General features: G+C 34.9%; 1 protein-coding gene across 1 annotated transcript in view; it reads right to left on the bottom strand.

Moving 5' to 3' along the window:
• GABRA1 (gamma-aminobutyric acid type A receptor subunit alpha1) overlaps positions 1–10,453 on the bottom strand; it is a 56,392-nt gene extending 45,939 nt beyond the window's left edge. The window contains exons 1-3 of the mRNA XM_032403669.1: positions 9,983–10,453; positions 7,586–7,674; positions 4,124–4,236 (exon numbers count right to left, since the gene is read on the bottom strand). Of these exons, the coding sequence (XP_032259560.1) occupies positions 4,124–4,236; positions 7,586–7,659 (187 nt within the window). The 5' untranslated portion in view covers positions 7,660–7,674; positions 9,983–10,453. The remainder of the gene's footprint in view (positions 1–4,123; positions 4,237–7,585; positions 7,675–9,982) is intronic.
• Positions 10,454–14,220: the final 3,767 nt, after the last annotated feature.

The raw sequence follows: 14,220 nt of genomic DNA, 5'->3' as shown, positions 1-14,220 counted from the left end.
GATGGTTGCAGTTCAGGGGCTGTATCATTTAGCTGTTTAGGAAGTTGGAGAAAATTCAGGCTTCTTTAGTATATTTTAATCACAGTCAATAAGGAGAAACCTTCGGAAAATGAATTGTCTCAGAACGTGCTTGGTTTGGTTCTGATTTAAAATGAGAACAGGAATCTTGATTCAAGGAACATCTGAAGCTACCCATCCTTAGAACACAGATCCCTCTCTTTTACCATTTTTTGTATTGCTCTCCTTCACCTTCTCTATCCCTCTCACTTCCCTCTCCTTATTTTCAATGCCCCCTTTTGCTCACTTTTCTTCTCTAACCTTCTCTTTTCTATCTTGCCATTCTTTCTGGCTTCTACCTTTTCCCCTCCCCCAACCATTTTATTCTTCTGTACTGACCAGGCTTTAGGCAAAAGCCTTTCAAAAACATTCTTTAGTCCCTGGTTGCATGGAAGAAGTGGCCCTCTACACCTTGCCCTCAAAAAAAGAGATTTTTAAATGAGAATGAATTCCACAATTTCTGACAATTTTGATTTGTATTTTCTGGCTACTGATTATTTCAATTCAAGTCTATTTAAAGTTTCCTTCATTAACTTTGTATTTAAAATATGAACATGGCCAAATTATTGTTCTCTCTCATTCCTGAATAGAGTACATTACATCATTAGAATTCCACACACTGTATTTCTTTTCATGTCTTCTATCTAAAAAAAAAAAAAAGAAAAGAAAAGAAAAAAGAAAGAAAAGAAAAAGAAAAAAATCCCTTCCCAGATATCTCTATGTTATCCTTTCATTTTTGTCTTCTCAGGATTGCTCTCTGGGCTCTGAAAAGGTAGAATTTTTAAATAGTGTAACAATATCTGCAAATTGATTTCTATCATCTAGGTGAACCAAGTTACATATTTTGTACATATTTTGTTTCTTAGTTATTGGACCCAGGGTGTGTATCTCCAAAGAGTATTGCTATGCCTTTGGGTGGCAGTGTGTTTTTCTGAAAAACAGGTCATGATGAATTTGCACATAAAGAGTTTCTTCCATTAGTCTCAGCTTATCACATTTCTATACCTTCTGAGGACATTCAGGATAAAATATCCCTGCCTTCTGCATAACGTTATTCTTTTTATAAAACCAGACTTTTGTCATAATAGAGAAGAGAGTGGGCCCATTTCTCTCGCAAGAGATTATCTCAGTGGTGATCATGAAGCTGTTAAGAGGAAACTTTTACCCTCTTATAAACTGATAATCTTTCAAGTATTTGCTTTACATGGGCTTTTCATCTATGAAAATGGGTAGATAAAAAAGTAAATGGATCATGTAACAACAACAACAACAACAACAACAACAAGAAAGGTCTATTTCTGCAATGGAGATCTACTGGAATGTATGTCATACTTAGCAGAAATCTATGGAAAGAAACGAAATTAAATAACTATAGAGAAATATTTATTCAATAATTTCAGTTTATAGTATCCAGAAAGCATGGTGGTAATATTTTTTTAATTCTGTAGCTGATTATGCTTTTGAAAATACCTAAAAACTGTATTTAATATTTTAAGGTGTAGTTTTCTAAAGACGGAGAGACATTCTCAAAATGTACATAAAAATATTGATGACTCTGGAGATACATGTAATAAACACGTGTTAGTATACCCCTTAAGGTTTAAAGATGCACTCCAAAATATTTAACAAAAATTAAGTTAGTATTAAAGCTTCTTCAGAACAGTCAAATTTATCAGATTTAATTGTATGTAGTACATTCCAGGATGATACATAAAATAGAAACAGAGGTAAATATTTGAGCTACTTTTTAATTTGTTTTGTCTACCATACCCTCAAAATCACTGTTTCCAGGAATCATAGATATCAGAAAAGTCATCTTTAGCAAAAATTAAAGTATATCTATTCTCTTAAATTTTCTTGAGTCAAATTCTCTATTCTCATGGCACATTATATCCATTTCAATTAAAAAGAATATACTTAGACTACATTTGGCCAACTACTATTTCTGTTCTTTAAATACATGTCTATTTTTCTTATTTTGGGGAGTAAATAGATATTAAAAGCAGATTCTACCAAAATAGTAATGTTGCAGGTTGAATCAATGCAGTTGTTTCTGTTAACAGATCTAGCATTATCTCAGTTCTTGAAAATTAGCTTTTCAACTCATTCTTAGTCTATATTATACATCCTCAAGTTTTGTGGCTCTCCAAAGTCTGGGTGTGCAGATGAGAAGTAGGTAAAATGCTTCCTGCTTACACTATATTTGATTAAAGAGTTAACATACACATTTATTTAAGAATTATTATATATAATTAAATGTAAAGGAGCAGTCCTGGGTTTGTTACTTATACTCCAAACAACAATACAACTGATCATAAAAGTGTGTGCCTGTGTGTGTGTGTGTGTGTGTGTGTGTGTGTTTAAAATTTTTAACAAACTGAAAATTATGCATAGAGCTTATAGAGGATACTCATATTTACATGTTAAAGTATTAAAAGGCATTTCCTAAACTAGAATGAAAACAATGTTTCCTAGATGCATTATAAAATTCTGTTGATTTAGTAAGGATTGATATCATGGAGTGGGAAGTACAGGAATCAGATGCATGCCCATTAGTACTCTAGAAAGCCTTACTTTTTAAAAGTTATATTGCTATCTTGTTTCTTTTTTTTGTGCATTCCTTCCCTACCTACAGTCTTTGTAATTTATTTCAAATTTTATGACTTAAGAACAATTTTCTTGAAGCCAATTTAGAAGTTTAGATATGCACAAATATTATTGTAATACATCACATACCCAATTATGCATTCCATTTTATGACCGATACATTTTGTTCCTTAAGATTTTTTTTCTCAGAATGTACTAAAGGAACACTAGGTGGAATTCAAACCTGAAGGAATTTGTAGAGCATGTCCAAGAATGGATGTTTGAAATTGACAAGAAAGGACACCTGGTCAGGCCTCTGACGCATATTTGAGTTGTGTCTTTGACAAAGCAGTTCCCCTTAAGCCTCTGAGACACTAATGGTGTTTGGCAGCCTCAAAACGGACCTATGATCCACATCCATGTGATTACACTACCCAAAATATTGAAAAAAAAAAAAATTTTAAATCCATGTATCATTCAGTTCTAAAATCAAAATTTGGATTCTTAAGCTTATTTTTTGTATATATTTGCTATCTAAGTGAAGAAGAGATGATTTTCTTAATATCATCATTTAATTGCAATTTAAATATTGCTATTAAGTAGTTTTCAACAAAGGCTTCAGAGAAGGTGTAGCATTAGCTATAGTTGGGAATCACAGATTCTCACCTTGGTTTCCTGTGTGACTTTAAACAATAATTTATTTCCTTGCTTCCCTTGTTTTAGTCTGGGATCAGTATTTTGTTTTGGCTTCATTAGTCTCTGTTTAACTAAATAAAATTGGTTGATTATCTTATTCAAATGTTATTCAAATAAGTGAGTAATGTTTAGCACTATTTACTCTTATTGTTATAAATACTGTGTTATTAAGTGCTTTTTTCTTCCTAAGTAGAAACCCATTAGTGTAACTAATTAATTGGTATACAAAGAAAAACATATTTTTACTATAGAAAATTAGGGTTTAAGTTCAAATGCATGGTTAAAAAAAATTACCATCTACCTCATTCACCTTTTATCCCAGAGTTGGTGCTAATCTAATGCAAAACAGTGGATCAATATGTAATATTCCAAAATAAATGTTTAGAGCATTAGGCTCAGAGATAATCTACTTGAATTCAACGTAAACATAGCAATGCCAAATGAAGTAGATGCAATCTTTGGGCTGGAAGGGAGAATATTATCTTCATTTTTTCCCTGGATAATCAAATCATTGCACAGAAAACATTATGATTGCCAAGTAAATAACATTTTTTACGTAATGATGAGATGTTTGTATCTGCCTTTTACTACATATAGGTATGTGCACAAAATTACCATAGTAAATTGAATTCACATTGATCAATCTATTAAAAATAGGATTAGTCCTTAAACTACATGCTGCCATTCTTATTACTTTACCATTTAGAAGGAAAGCAAGGCTTCATTAGTAAAGATTTGATACTGTTCTCTATAAGAATAATAATAACACAATAATGCAACCCACCTCCCAATCCTGGTCTCAGACGATTGTCATAACCATCTAGGAGTCGGTCCAAAATCCTGGTGAAGACAGTGGTGTTGTCTTTAAGTTCATCTTGTAATGAGGGTTGTCCACAGCTGAAAAAAAACATAAAGGCAGGTAACAATATAAATTATACAATTTTTTTTTTTTTATTAAAACCCTTCCCCAAATAAAGCCTTCCCTAGATTTTCCTGTCTCCTTTTCTATTGAATTTTAATTTGAAAATTCCTTCTGGCAAAAAAAAAAAAGTCATATTTTAATTTTTACCATTTTCTCATATTTGTTATCAGGCATGATAAGCTCTTTATTCTAGTATTTCTAACTATGGAAGGAAAATTACAGGAAATGAGTTCTGTCTCTGCATGTATAAATCTCAGTATGTATACAATGCTATAATGCATGTTTTCTCTGGGCAAGAATGTTAATGCATGCTAGGGAGAAAAAAAATCTGGCAAACTTCTTCCCAAATAAAAAAAATATGTATTTATGAGTTATCAAATTAGTAGTTTTGCTTTCATTTAATTTAACGTGTAGCATTAGCCTAAGATTTCACCTACCAACATACACTTCCTTCATCCACTTTATATATATATATTTGTTTTTTTGATGTTCTTTCAGGATATTTAGATGAGAAAAATAGTTAAAACTTGTTTCTTAGGATAATTATAGTTTCAAATCAGTGTGTAATTTCCATTCCCCTTAAGTTTTATGAACCAATTTTTACAATGTGTCTATTCAACCTCTAATTAATTGAATTCTTGTCATTTCTGTATTAGAAGTAAAAGATACCTTGAAAAAGATATGGTCCAATATTCTTAATTTATGGTTTACTGAACTGTAGTGTGGGATTAGTGTTTTGTTTAAGAAAACACAGCAATCTGTAAGCAGAGCTTGAACTAGAACCCTGTTTTCTTCAACTTTGTCTAAAACTTTAATCCTATTCTTCTATAATTCTTCTTTCTAGTTGCAGGTATAGTTTTTACCCCTTATCATTACGAGTCTTTGAGTTTCAACCACATAGTGACTACAGTTCAAATACTGTATATTTCTTATTATCAATCACATTATCATTTATGGTCGTTGAATCATATTTTATGTAATGATTAGGAAGACACCTCCAAAATCCTCTGAGAGAAAAGTTTATTTTTTATCTCAGTGGATCACACTCACTGATATATTTCAATGATAGCTCTAACCTTGAGTAAAAAAAAAAAAATGAATACAGAGTGTAAACTAAGAAATGCCACAAAAATATCACTTTCATACTCTCTGTTTAATATGCTTTTGGCTTCACTCTTGTGTGTTTATATTACCGATCAATGTAAAAAAATAGTAACATCTGAAACCAGGATTCACTTATTTGACAGGAACAAGAAATATAATGAAAGTATCATTTCAAAAACAAACACTATTTTTAAAAAGGTAATTACTTTTATATTGGCAAAGCTCAATGGCCATTTTTCTGATAAAATTTTAATTTAATAATTAAAGCTATTATAACTAAAAGCTATTCAGGATGTTAAATATATGAAATGCAACTCTATGGAATAATTTTCCATTCTCCTAAATTCAACATTAATACCACACAGATTGACGGTTTACTCTCCTTTGGCAAAATTAAACATCTTACTAGTTTTTGAAATCCAATTTTCACTGAGCTCTGTGTCTTCTAGGATGTCTCATTAGCAGATAATACCAGTAAAGCAAAAATAGTTGTCTAAATGCAATTATTTATAAAAACTCGTCACAAAACAAACTGCCATGCATGCATCTTTCAAGGATATAGGAAGGTCATCTTGATAAAGGTGGAAAAGAAATGCCAGTACACTTTAAGTTGTGAGGAGGGCCTGATCAAGTAGTCTAAGGAAGAAAGCAGCAAAATAAGGGGTAAAGATGAGATGGGGTGAGTGACAGAGCATAATTCGATTCTGGATACAATTCCTAGAATATGCAGTTGTCTATTACCTTTTCCTGCATTTTCTCTGTGTTGAAGCTTATACCAAATTCAGGAAAAGCTTTCATCCCCGGTTTTATCTTCTCAATGTCATTTCCACCAATTGTATGCATCAGAATGCAAATGCCAAAAGAGACTTTTCCGTCCCTCCCAGAAAACTAGTTCTGCTATCCCAACTGGAATAGTAATCTTTATTTCCTGTGATTTTCTAATCAGGTTATTCTTCATCTCCTCTTCTAATTTACTATGTCCAGTTATAACTGTTAGAGAACAACCCCAGGATAAAGATCAAGATTGTTTATTGCTCTTAAACACTTATGCCAATGTAAGGTTTCCTAAACTGAATATATAATTTGAAGAGAAATGTCAGTTACAGTACCTGATTTTGATTCCATATGAACCACTATATAATAAAACACTGTGCACTAACTCCATCTACAGGTCATTACAATAGTAACACTTCATATAATTTTTCAAAAGCAATGGAGAACATTTAACTCCTCAGATTAAGAGTATCTGGCAATAGTGAATCTCCTCTTCATCTGGGAGTCATTATTTACCACACACAACAGCAAAAAATAAAAACAGACAACTTCTCAATTAAAAAAAAATCCTCCTAAATTCATATCTTTCCAGATTATTCTTTCTCTCTGCCTTAACTTGTTAAGAGTTCACTTTCCATTACATCTTGAAGAACCTTAGGTTTTTTTAATATGTCTAAGACTTTCTTAAGGGCCATAGGAGTAGACTGTGCAAGAAGTATTAAAGCAGATAAAGAAGAATCTGAAATATTTGGTCACTTATATCACTGTTACTATAATATGTTTATATGCTTGATTTGATCATTAGCAGATTTTTGAGTATGGTTAAGCATATTATTACATTTTTCTCATAACTTGTCCCCACAGTAGTTACGCTTAGATAGAGAAGTTCGATTTTATGTAATGTTCTTAAGTATTTGTTCGGTGTATTCTACCTCTATTGATTATACAAAGAATGGTTTCAAAACATAATATGCACACGCATTACAGAGACTTAGGACTTTAGAACTACAAATATTATTTTAAACTTTCCACTTTGATAGAGTCACAAGTTACTCTATGATCTTTACATGCGGCTAGAAATTTTCTTGGTGGAAAATCAACTCATAGAGTATGCAGACATTAATGGGGGTAACTTTCTCTATGAATTAGGAAACCACATATTTCATTCAGTTACAACTGAACAGTGAAAAGTTCAATTTAAGACTTAAATGTTGAATTAATACATTCCTTAAACAAAAACGTGTTAAGTGTATTCTAACCATCACGCAAATAAGATGGCTATTTTTTCATACTGCTCTTCTTTATTCTTAGTTGGGATTTTATTGCCATTAAGTTTTTTGAATTCCCTTAGTCATGAATTCATCCAAGGACAATTTTCTTCCCCCTGAAAGAATAAATGAAAAGTTACAGAAATTCTCATGCAGATTTAAAATAAAGTGCCCCCACCTTCTTCCAGTCAATGTGCTCAGAAGGAGGGTCCAGGCCCAAAGATAGTCAGAGAGACCCGGACTTTTCTTCATCGCGGGCTTGTGGAGCTGAAAAGTAGAACAAGTAGAGATCAATGTCTCTTGCAAGAAACATCAGGTTTATAACCACTAGGGCTGACTGAGGCAGTTCAGATGAATGCTTTGAAGTCAGGAAATGACCTCACTGGGATATGACACCTCATTGGAAGCAATGGAAACCTGGACCATCCATTCTCCACTTTCCCTTCCATTTCTCCATTCAGAAATATATCAGTGTCTTAATTTCTCCTGTAAAAGAATACAAGTTGAAATGCTTTCAGGTGACAATATTGCTCAACATAAAAACTGTGAGTTTTTTTTTCCTCTAGGTTTTATATTTCCAATATAGTGTGAATTGCTCTCTTCTTGTTTATCATTTGAAAATTTTGACCTTTCTGATTGGAGTTTCCCTGCCTGAATTGTGCATTGAAATTTTTAAGCTGGTGTCTATAACGGGGAAAGCATGTTTTGGAGCTGAGATGGGGTAGGTTAATATGCTTCGATGACCGAATTCATCTTTGAATTCTGGATGTACCTTGATTTCAGAAGCAACTGTATTTATCTTAAAAAAAAAAAAAAATAGGAAACACACTGTTGAATGCTGAAGTCGTGCTTATATTCTCTGCCTGTGATTGCCTTGTTAAATATGCTCACTAATGCTTCTGTGAGGCTAAAGGACACACTTTACAGTCAAGCCATGTGCTGATCTCTCTCATACACACAAACCACTCTCACGTAAATGCATACAAACATGCCCACACATATCTTTTAAGCCCTCTTATATTCTGCCAGGTTGCTGCTAGAAAATGTTTCATCTCAAACAGATGGAAGCTGGAGTGCTTTGCTTTGCATGAATACGGGAATCTTTTTTCCCTCTTAGGTAAAGTGCAATCAATCACCATCTGATTGTTGAATTTTAGACTTGATAGTGGGATGCTGGAGGAAAGGAGGAGTATGGAAAGCTTAGAGAATTTCAAAAAATTATGATCTATTTGTGGAGTCAATTTTTAAAAATTGGTGCACTACCTCGTTAAGGAGCAGATATGGTAACACTTTATTTAATGTGCTACAATTAATGGCAGTTATAACATGAGAAATGTTAAAGGTATTTATTAGCACTTCCCTGAATCTATACTCCTTAGTACAGTCAGTGATTAATGGATTGCATGTCTTTTAAAGTATGTTTTTCATTGACCACTCTATGGTTTAATGTGGTATGCCTTTAAGTACATCTACACAAATGCTTTCCACACTCTTGGGGATCATTTATATCAGTAAAAACCATTACAAACAGGCATGTAAGCAATGAAACATAATTAATGTGTTTAGAGTGAAATGGTCTAGATCTACATATAAGAGCTGTGAGCTTCACAGTTTTTACTTCATTTAGTCACTGGTTTTGGCATGGATGACAAGAAATATTAGATAAATATCATTATGTTAAAATATTGCATCTAAATTGCACAGTTATAATTCATCCTTGCATTAATCTTCAACATCTGTTATGAAGGAAAAGCAACTTCTCTTACCCTCTTAATAATTATTGGTCTTTATAAAAAAAGGGTGATTTCCGAAGGGGTAAATGAAACAAAACAAAATCCCAAGATAAGGTACCATAGCTTTTTGTCCTCCTCTGGCATTTTAAAGAGAAAAACAAACCTATCATGGCACTTGAGTTGTTGAGTAAGAAAGTTTCTTGCAAATACAAGCATAATAGTTTAAAAGAAATCATAAACTGCCTCCTTACCCTTTTCCACCTTCCACCTTCCCCCACCAGACACACACCCTCCAAACACCCATATCCCATGCCACCCATATCAAATGATAAGTTGAGTTTTTCATGTTCAGAACCAGAAAGACCCCTACACCAGAGGGCATTTTAGCAGCGTCCACTGGAAAGGAGAAAAGAGGCATTTTTGCAGCCAGAATGTGAGAGTGCCTTCCCTAGGTTGGAACCTTAAGACAGGCTTTCTGTCCCAGCATCTTAACTTTAGATGATGCCCCCCAAAGCCCCTCCCCAGCTCATCTCAGCTACCTCTCGAAAAAAAAAAAAAAAAAAAGGAATCAAAACAACATGTCACCACCCACCCCGCGGAATAAATTCATATCTGCCTAAGAAAGGGGGAAAGAAAAGAAGAGATACAGAGGGGGGAAAATAATGCTTCTACATCGCTGCGGTTTTCACCCTGAAAGAAAAACATTCGTTGTTTCTACCTGCTATGGGATCAGGCTCTTGTCCTGTTCCCTCTTTCTCTTTTTTTCTCTAGCATTCCTGTCTCTCCAGCTAGGAAAAGCCACGTTCAAAGCTCAGTGTGTAGAGGTCCGAAGCCGCACTTACCTCGGGCCCCCTCTGGGCACAGGATCGCTCAAGACCCGGGAAAAGTGTGCGAGAGAAAATCGCGGAGAGCCTGGAGCCAGCGCGAGTCCGCGAGTCCGGGCGCGCAGGGAGCGGAGGGGCGTCCTCGCTCTGCCTCTCACTCACTCGGTCTGAGCCATCATGGACTCTGCGTGCTCCTTTGCTGAAGATTTCACACCCAAATTTGCTTCCCAGTATCCGATCTGCAGCTATACAACAAAAGATTTCTCTTTACCAAGACAGTAGTAATACGTCCCAGGGCAAACCGGATGTGAAATAGGCGGTGACTTCATGCCAGAGAGATTTTATTTTAGAAAGGAAGGTGGTACCAGCCTCTGGATCTGGAGACCAATCCGCCCATTTTTTATATGCAGCACAATTTAACTTGCACCGCTCTGGCCCTAATCCCCTTCTCTCTGGCTGCAGACTCAAATCCTTCAACAATCTGCTGCAAGCTTTCTTTTTTTTTTTTTTTTTTTTTTTTTGTGGGGGAGTAGGAATGGGGGGAGGAAAGGGTAGAAAGGGTTAGAGACCTAGGGACTCCACTCAGAATCACACTTTCAATTCATGAACACTATTTTAAGGTGTGTCCATTAAAAAAACAACTGATCAGTGTAACTAGTCCAGCTTTGATCAAAGATTCAACCACTGCATGCATCTGAATGAATGCAGGGAGCTGCAGGGTTGCACATGTGGAGAGCCACTGTCCTCTCGCCTGCCTCCCTCGCACGCACTCCCACACACATGTCTGAGTCCCTGTGTCTTGCGGAGTCACGAATGATGAGGGATGGCGGAGAAGAGTTCTGGCCAGTAGGGAATTGGCCCCCAGGTTTCGAGGCTTTCGCACTTTCACAGGTTGTGAGTGCTTTCCACTCCATCTTCGTCAGTAGCTTAGAGGGCAGCAAGAAACGCGCTCCGGAACAGGGTTTTTAATCTCTGGAAGCAACTGTTTATGTTATGAAGGAGAAAACACAGCCTCCTTTAAATAAGAATTGTGCTGGGTTCCCAAGACGAGGAGTATTTAACTTTAAATAAATCACCCAGATCATTTCTAGGTTTGAGAGTCATATCTCCATTTCCGGAATCATTCCCTTGCCTCGAACTCCATCATTCTCTGGATTAGGAAAATGGAGAGGGGGAGGAGAGAAGATTAACAAAAAGATTTTAGAAGTCAGGCAAAACCGTCTTCTACTTTTTTTTTTTTTTTTCCTGCCCTCTTCTATTACCCTCCCTGGTGACTCTCCACCCACGAATAATTATACACTTAGGGAAGGAGGGTGTGTTTCAATATCAATCTAACTAAATTTCCAAGGAACCAGGGGCAACGTAGTTCTCTCTTCGGATTTTGTGAATGGGTGTTTGCAGCACAGAGGGGATGGGTGCTTTCTTTCTTTTCTTTTTTTTTTTTTAGATGGGTGCTTTCTGAAATGGCCCGAAGCTCTGGAAACTGTCCCTTCAGTACTTGCGCCAGACTAGGTAGGAGGCGCTGAAAAGATAGGGTGCCTCCAGGTAATTCTTCTGGTGAGTAAGGTCCGAAATTTGAGCTCCCTAGTTATTTTGCCCAAGAAGACTTCTAGCAGAGGAGACTTTTTTTTTTTTTTAATAGGGGCGGAGCTTGGCAAAGTAAAGAAAAACCTAAATGGCCAGTCTATACCACTCACTGGTTTTTGAGGCTAGAAGCCTTCCTTGACCTTGTGCTGCAATGCAACCAGCTTAGGTGGTTAAAACTTAGGACAGGTGATTGAAAATAAACCTATCCTATTGAAAAAAACAAGGAAAATAAAACTGATGACCACATTCAGAATCAGGCTTGGTAATCATGAGTTTTGAAAGGGAAATGTTACTGGGAAATGATTTTAGAAATAAATCTTCAAGGAAGAGAGATTTGAAGATCATCTTATGTTGCCTACTCTGTTCAGATAGGACAAAGGTCAATGTATTCTTAAAGATATCCATTGAGGATCATCACAGCTTCCCTATATGACATTACTCAATTTTTATTTACTTATGTACTTATCCATTAATTCACTTACTCATTGAGCAGTTCTGAGAATAAAACTCACTTCAGTAAAGTTCTGAAACCCTGGGTTAATAATTAGAAAATACTGTTTTCTTACCTGACAATATAAAATGCAATTCCATAGTTTTGTTTTGATTCAACAAAGACTGATAGTCCTAGAAATGTAATCTTTTCATCTTTTTTTTTTCCTCCTGGTAAAACTGTCACAGCTCCTTCTATTCTCCTCTGCAAATGGGAATAACTTTATATCCTATATCTAATACCATACAACAAATCACTCTACTGATTGTTTTTTTTTCAATTACAGTTACTGAAACGTTATCATTTGCAAAATACTCTGAGAACAATGTCAATCGCATCTTTCTTCAGATTAAATGTTATGTGACTATCCAACAGGATACAACTGCACAGCATTTCCATACGTTTTAAAACAATAAATATTTATAAATAATTATTGGGTTTATCTTAAAAGTATAATGCATATATGGAAATGGCAATGTCCATACTATGATCCTCTAAGTAAAACAAGGCAGTTTTTACTAGATGATATATGTATGATTTGTTTTGGGACATATATATATATTTTTTATTTATCCATTTGACAGAGAGAGAGACTGAGAGCACAAGCAGGTGGAGCAGCAGACTGAGGGAGAGGGAGAAGCAGGCTTCCCGCCAAGTAGGAAGCCTGATGCGGGACTCGATCCCAGGACCCTGGGATCATGACCTGAGCCGAAGGCAGACGCTTAACCGACTGAGCCACCCAGGGGCCCTGGGACATATGTTTTTAATAAATGAATTTAATAAATAAAGTGTGGCTGTTTAAAACATTGATAATTTTTCTACTCCAAAAATAACAATTGCAACTCTAAATTATCAGTGTGTTTATTATTTCCCATCAAGGTATCATTAACATATACACATAATACCAAGGAATAAATAAAAGAAATAATATAAGAAATTAATGGCAAGGAAATAATTACTTTATGTTGTCTTGTTATATTGAATCTTTTAGATAATTGGTGACACTCTTGTTTTTTCTTCTACCTAGGGGAATAAATCCCTTCAAAGTGTGTGTGCATCTGATTGAAGTAAGTTTTTGAAATAGTAATAACCATGATATTTAATATTCTTAAAGTGTTTACTTGGTGCCAAGTAATATGCTAACAAATTTGCATAAATCATTTACTTTAATTCACAAAACATGTCTGTGAGAGATAGTCTTAATATACCTGCTTTACAAATCATTCAATAAATTATGGATTAGAGAGAGTGAGAGATTTTCCAAAGGTTACATAGGTATGGAATGTTCATGCTAGAATGCAAACCCAGATCTTCTGACTTCAAAGCTTATTTTCTTAACCACCCTTCTACATTACTTTTATTTCCTTAATTACTATACAGTTGTAAGTTCACGTTAAAATCTGTTTTATTCATCTTATATCTATGTTTACCATTTTCATATCAGTTACATAAAACCTACCTCTGAACATTTTTTAAAATATTTGTTCGGGACAAGATTCTTTCTTTAGAATGCTGGTTTAGTGCATCAAACTGCAACACAGTGTCAGGCTTACTTTAGTGTTTCAGAGGTTTCTGCTATTTTCCTTCTTACGAGGCCACTCCCTCAAAGGACCTCCAAACCATCACTGGTTGTAGGCAGAAGGGATTTGAGGTCACACCTAGGACCACAGATCCTGGGGAGGCCTAATAGCTCTATTTCCAGTGTTGTAGTCTGGTACATTTTGCTTTTTCTGTCAATTTTAAATGGCAGGAAGCCCTGACCTAATTGAAGAAGTGGTACTGATTCTTTTCAACAAAAATGTTTTTACTTTCTCCAACTAAATGTTAACCAAATGAGAAAAAAAGTAGCAAGAGTGTTCTCATTAATTCAGTGTGGCTTTTTATCATTTACAAAATAATTTGGGGTGAGGGAGAAGAAGAAGCAAGTAAAAATAATGAGATATCAAATAAGTGTCAACTGAAATCTAGAATAAAGTGGTCTTTTTAATGTCTTTGCATGGCTTAGATATGTATGCTGAAAGTACATTTTAACATGTAGGAAACATGGTTATCATTCTGCAACAATAAATGTACAGTTGCAGTTAAACATGATGCCACCTACATTTATTTATATATACACTCGGGTATTAAAATGGAATTTTTTTTAAGATTTTTTTTTTTTGACAGAGAGAGAGCGAGA

The sequence above is a fragment of the Phoca vitulina genome, unplaced genomic scaffold (assembly GCF_004348235.1).
Source record: "Phoca vitulina isolate PV1807 unplaced genomic scaffold, GSC_HSeal_1.0 scaffold6, whole genome shotgun sequence".
Taxonomy (NCBI): Eukaryota; Metazoa; Chordata; class Mammalia; order Carnivora; family Phocidae; genus Phoca; species Phoca vitulina.
This window is presented reverse-complemented; position numbering and strand designations above follow the sequence as displayed.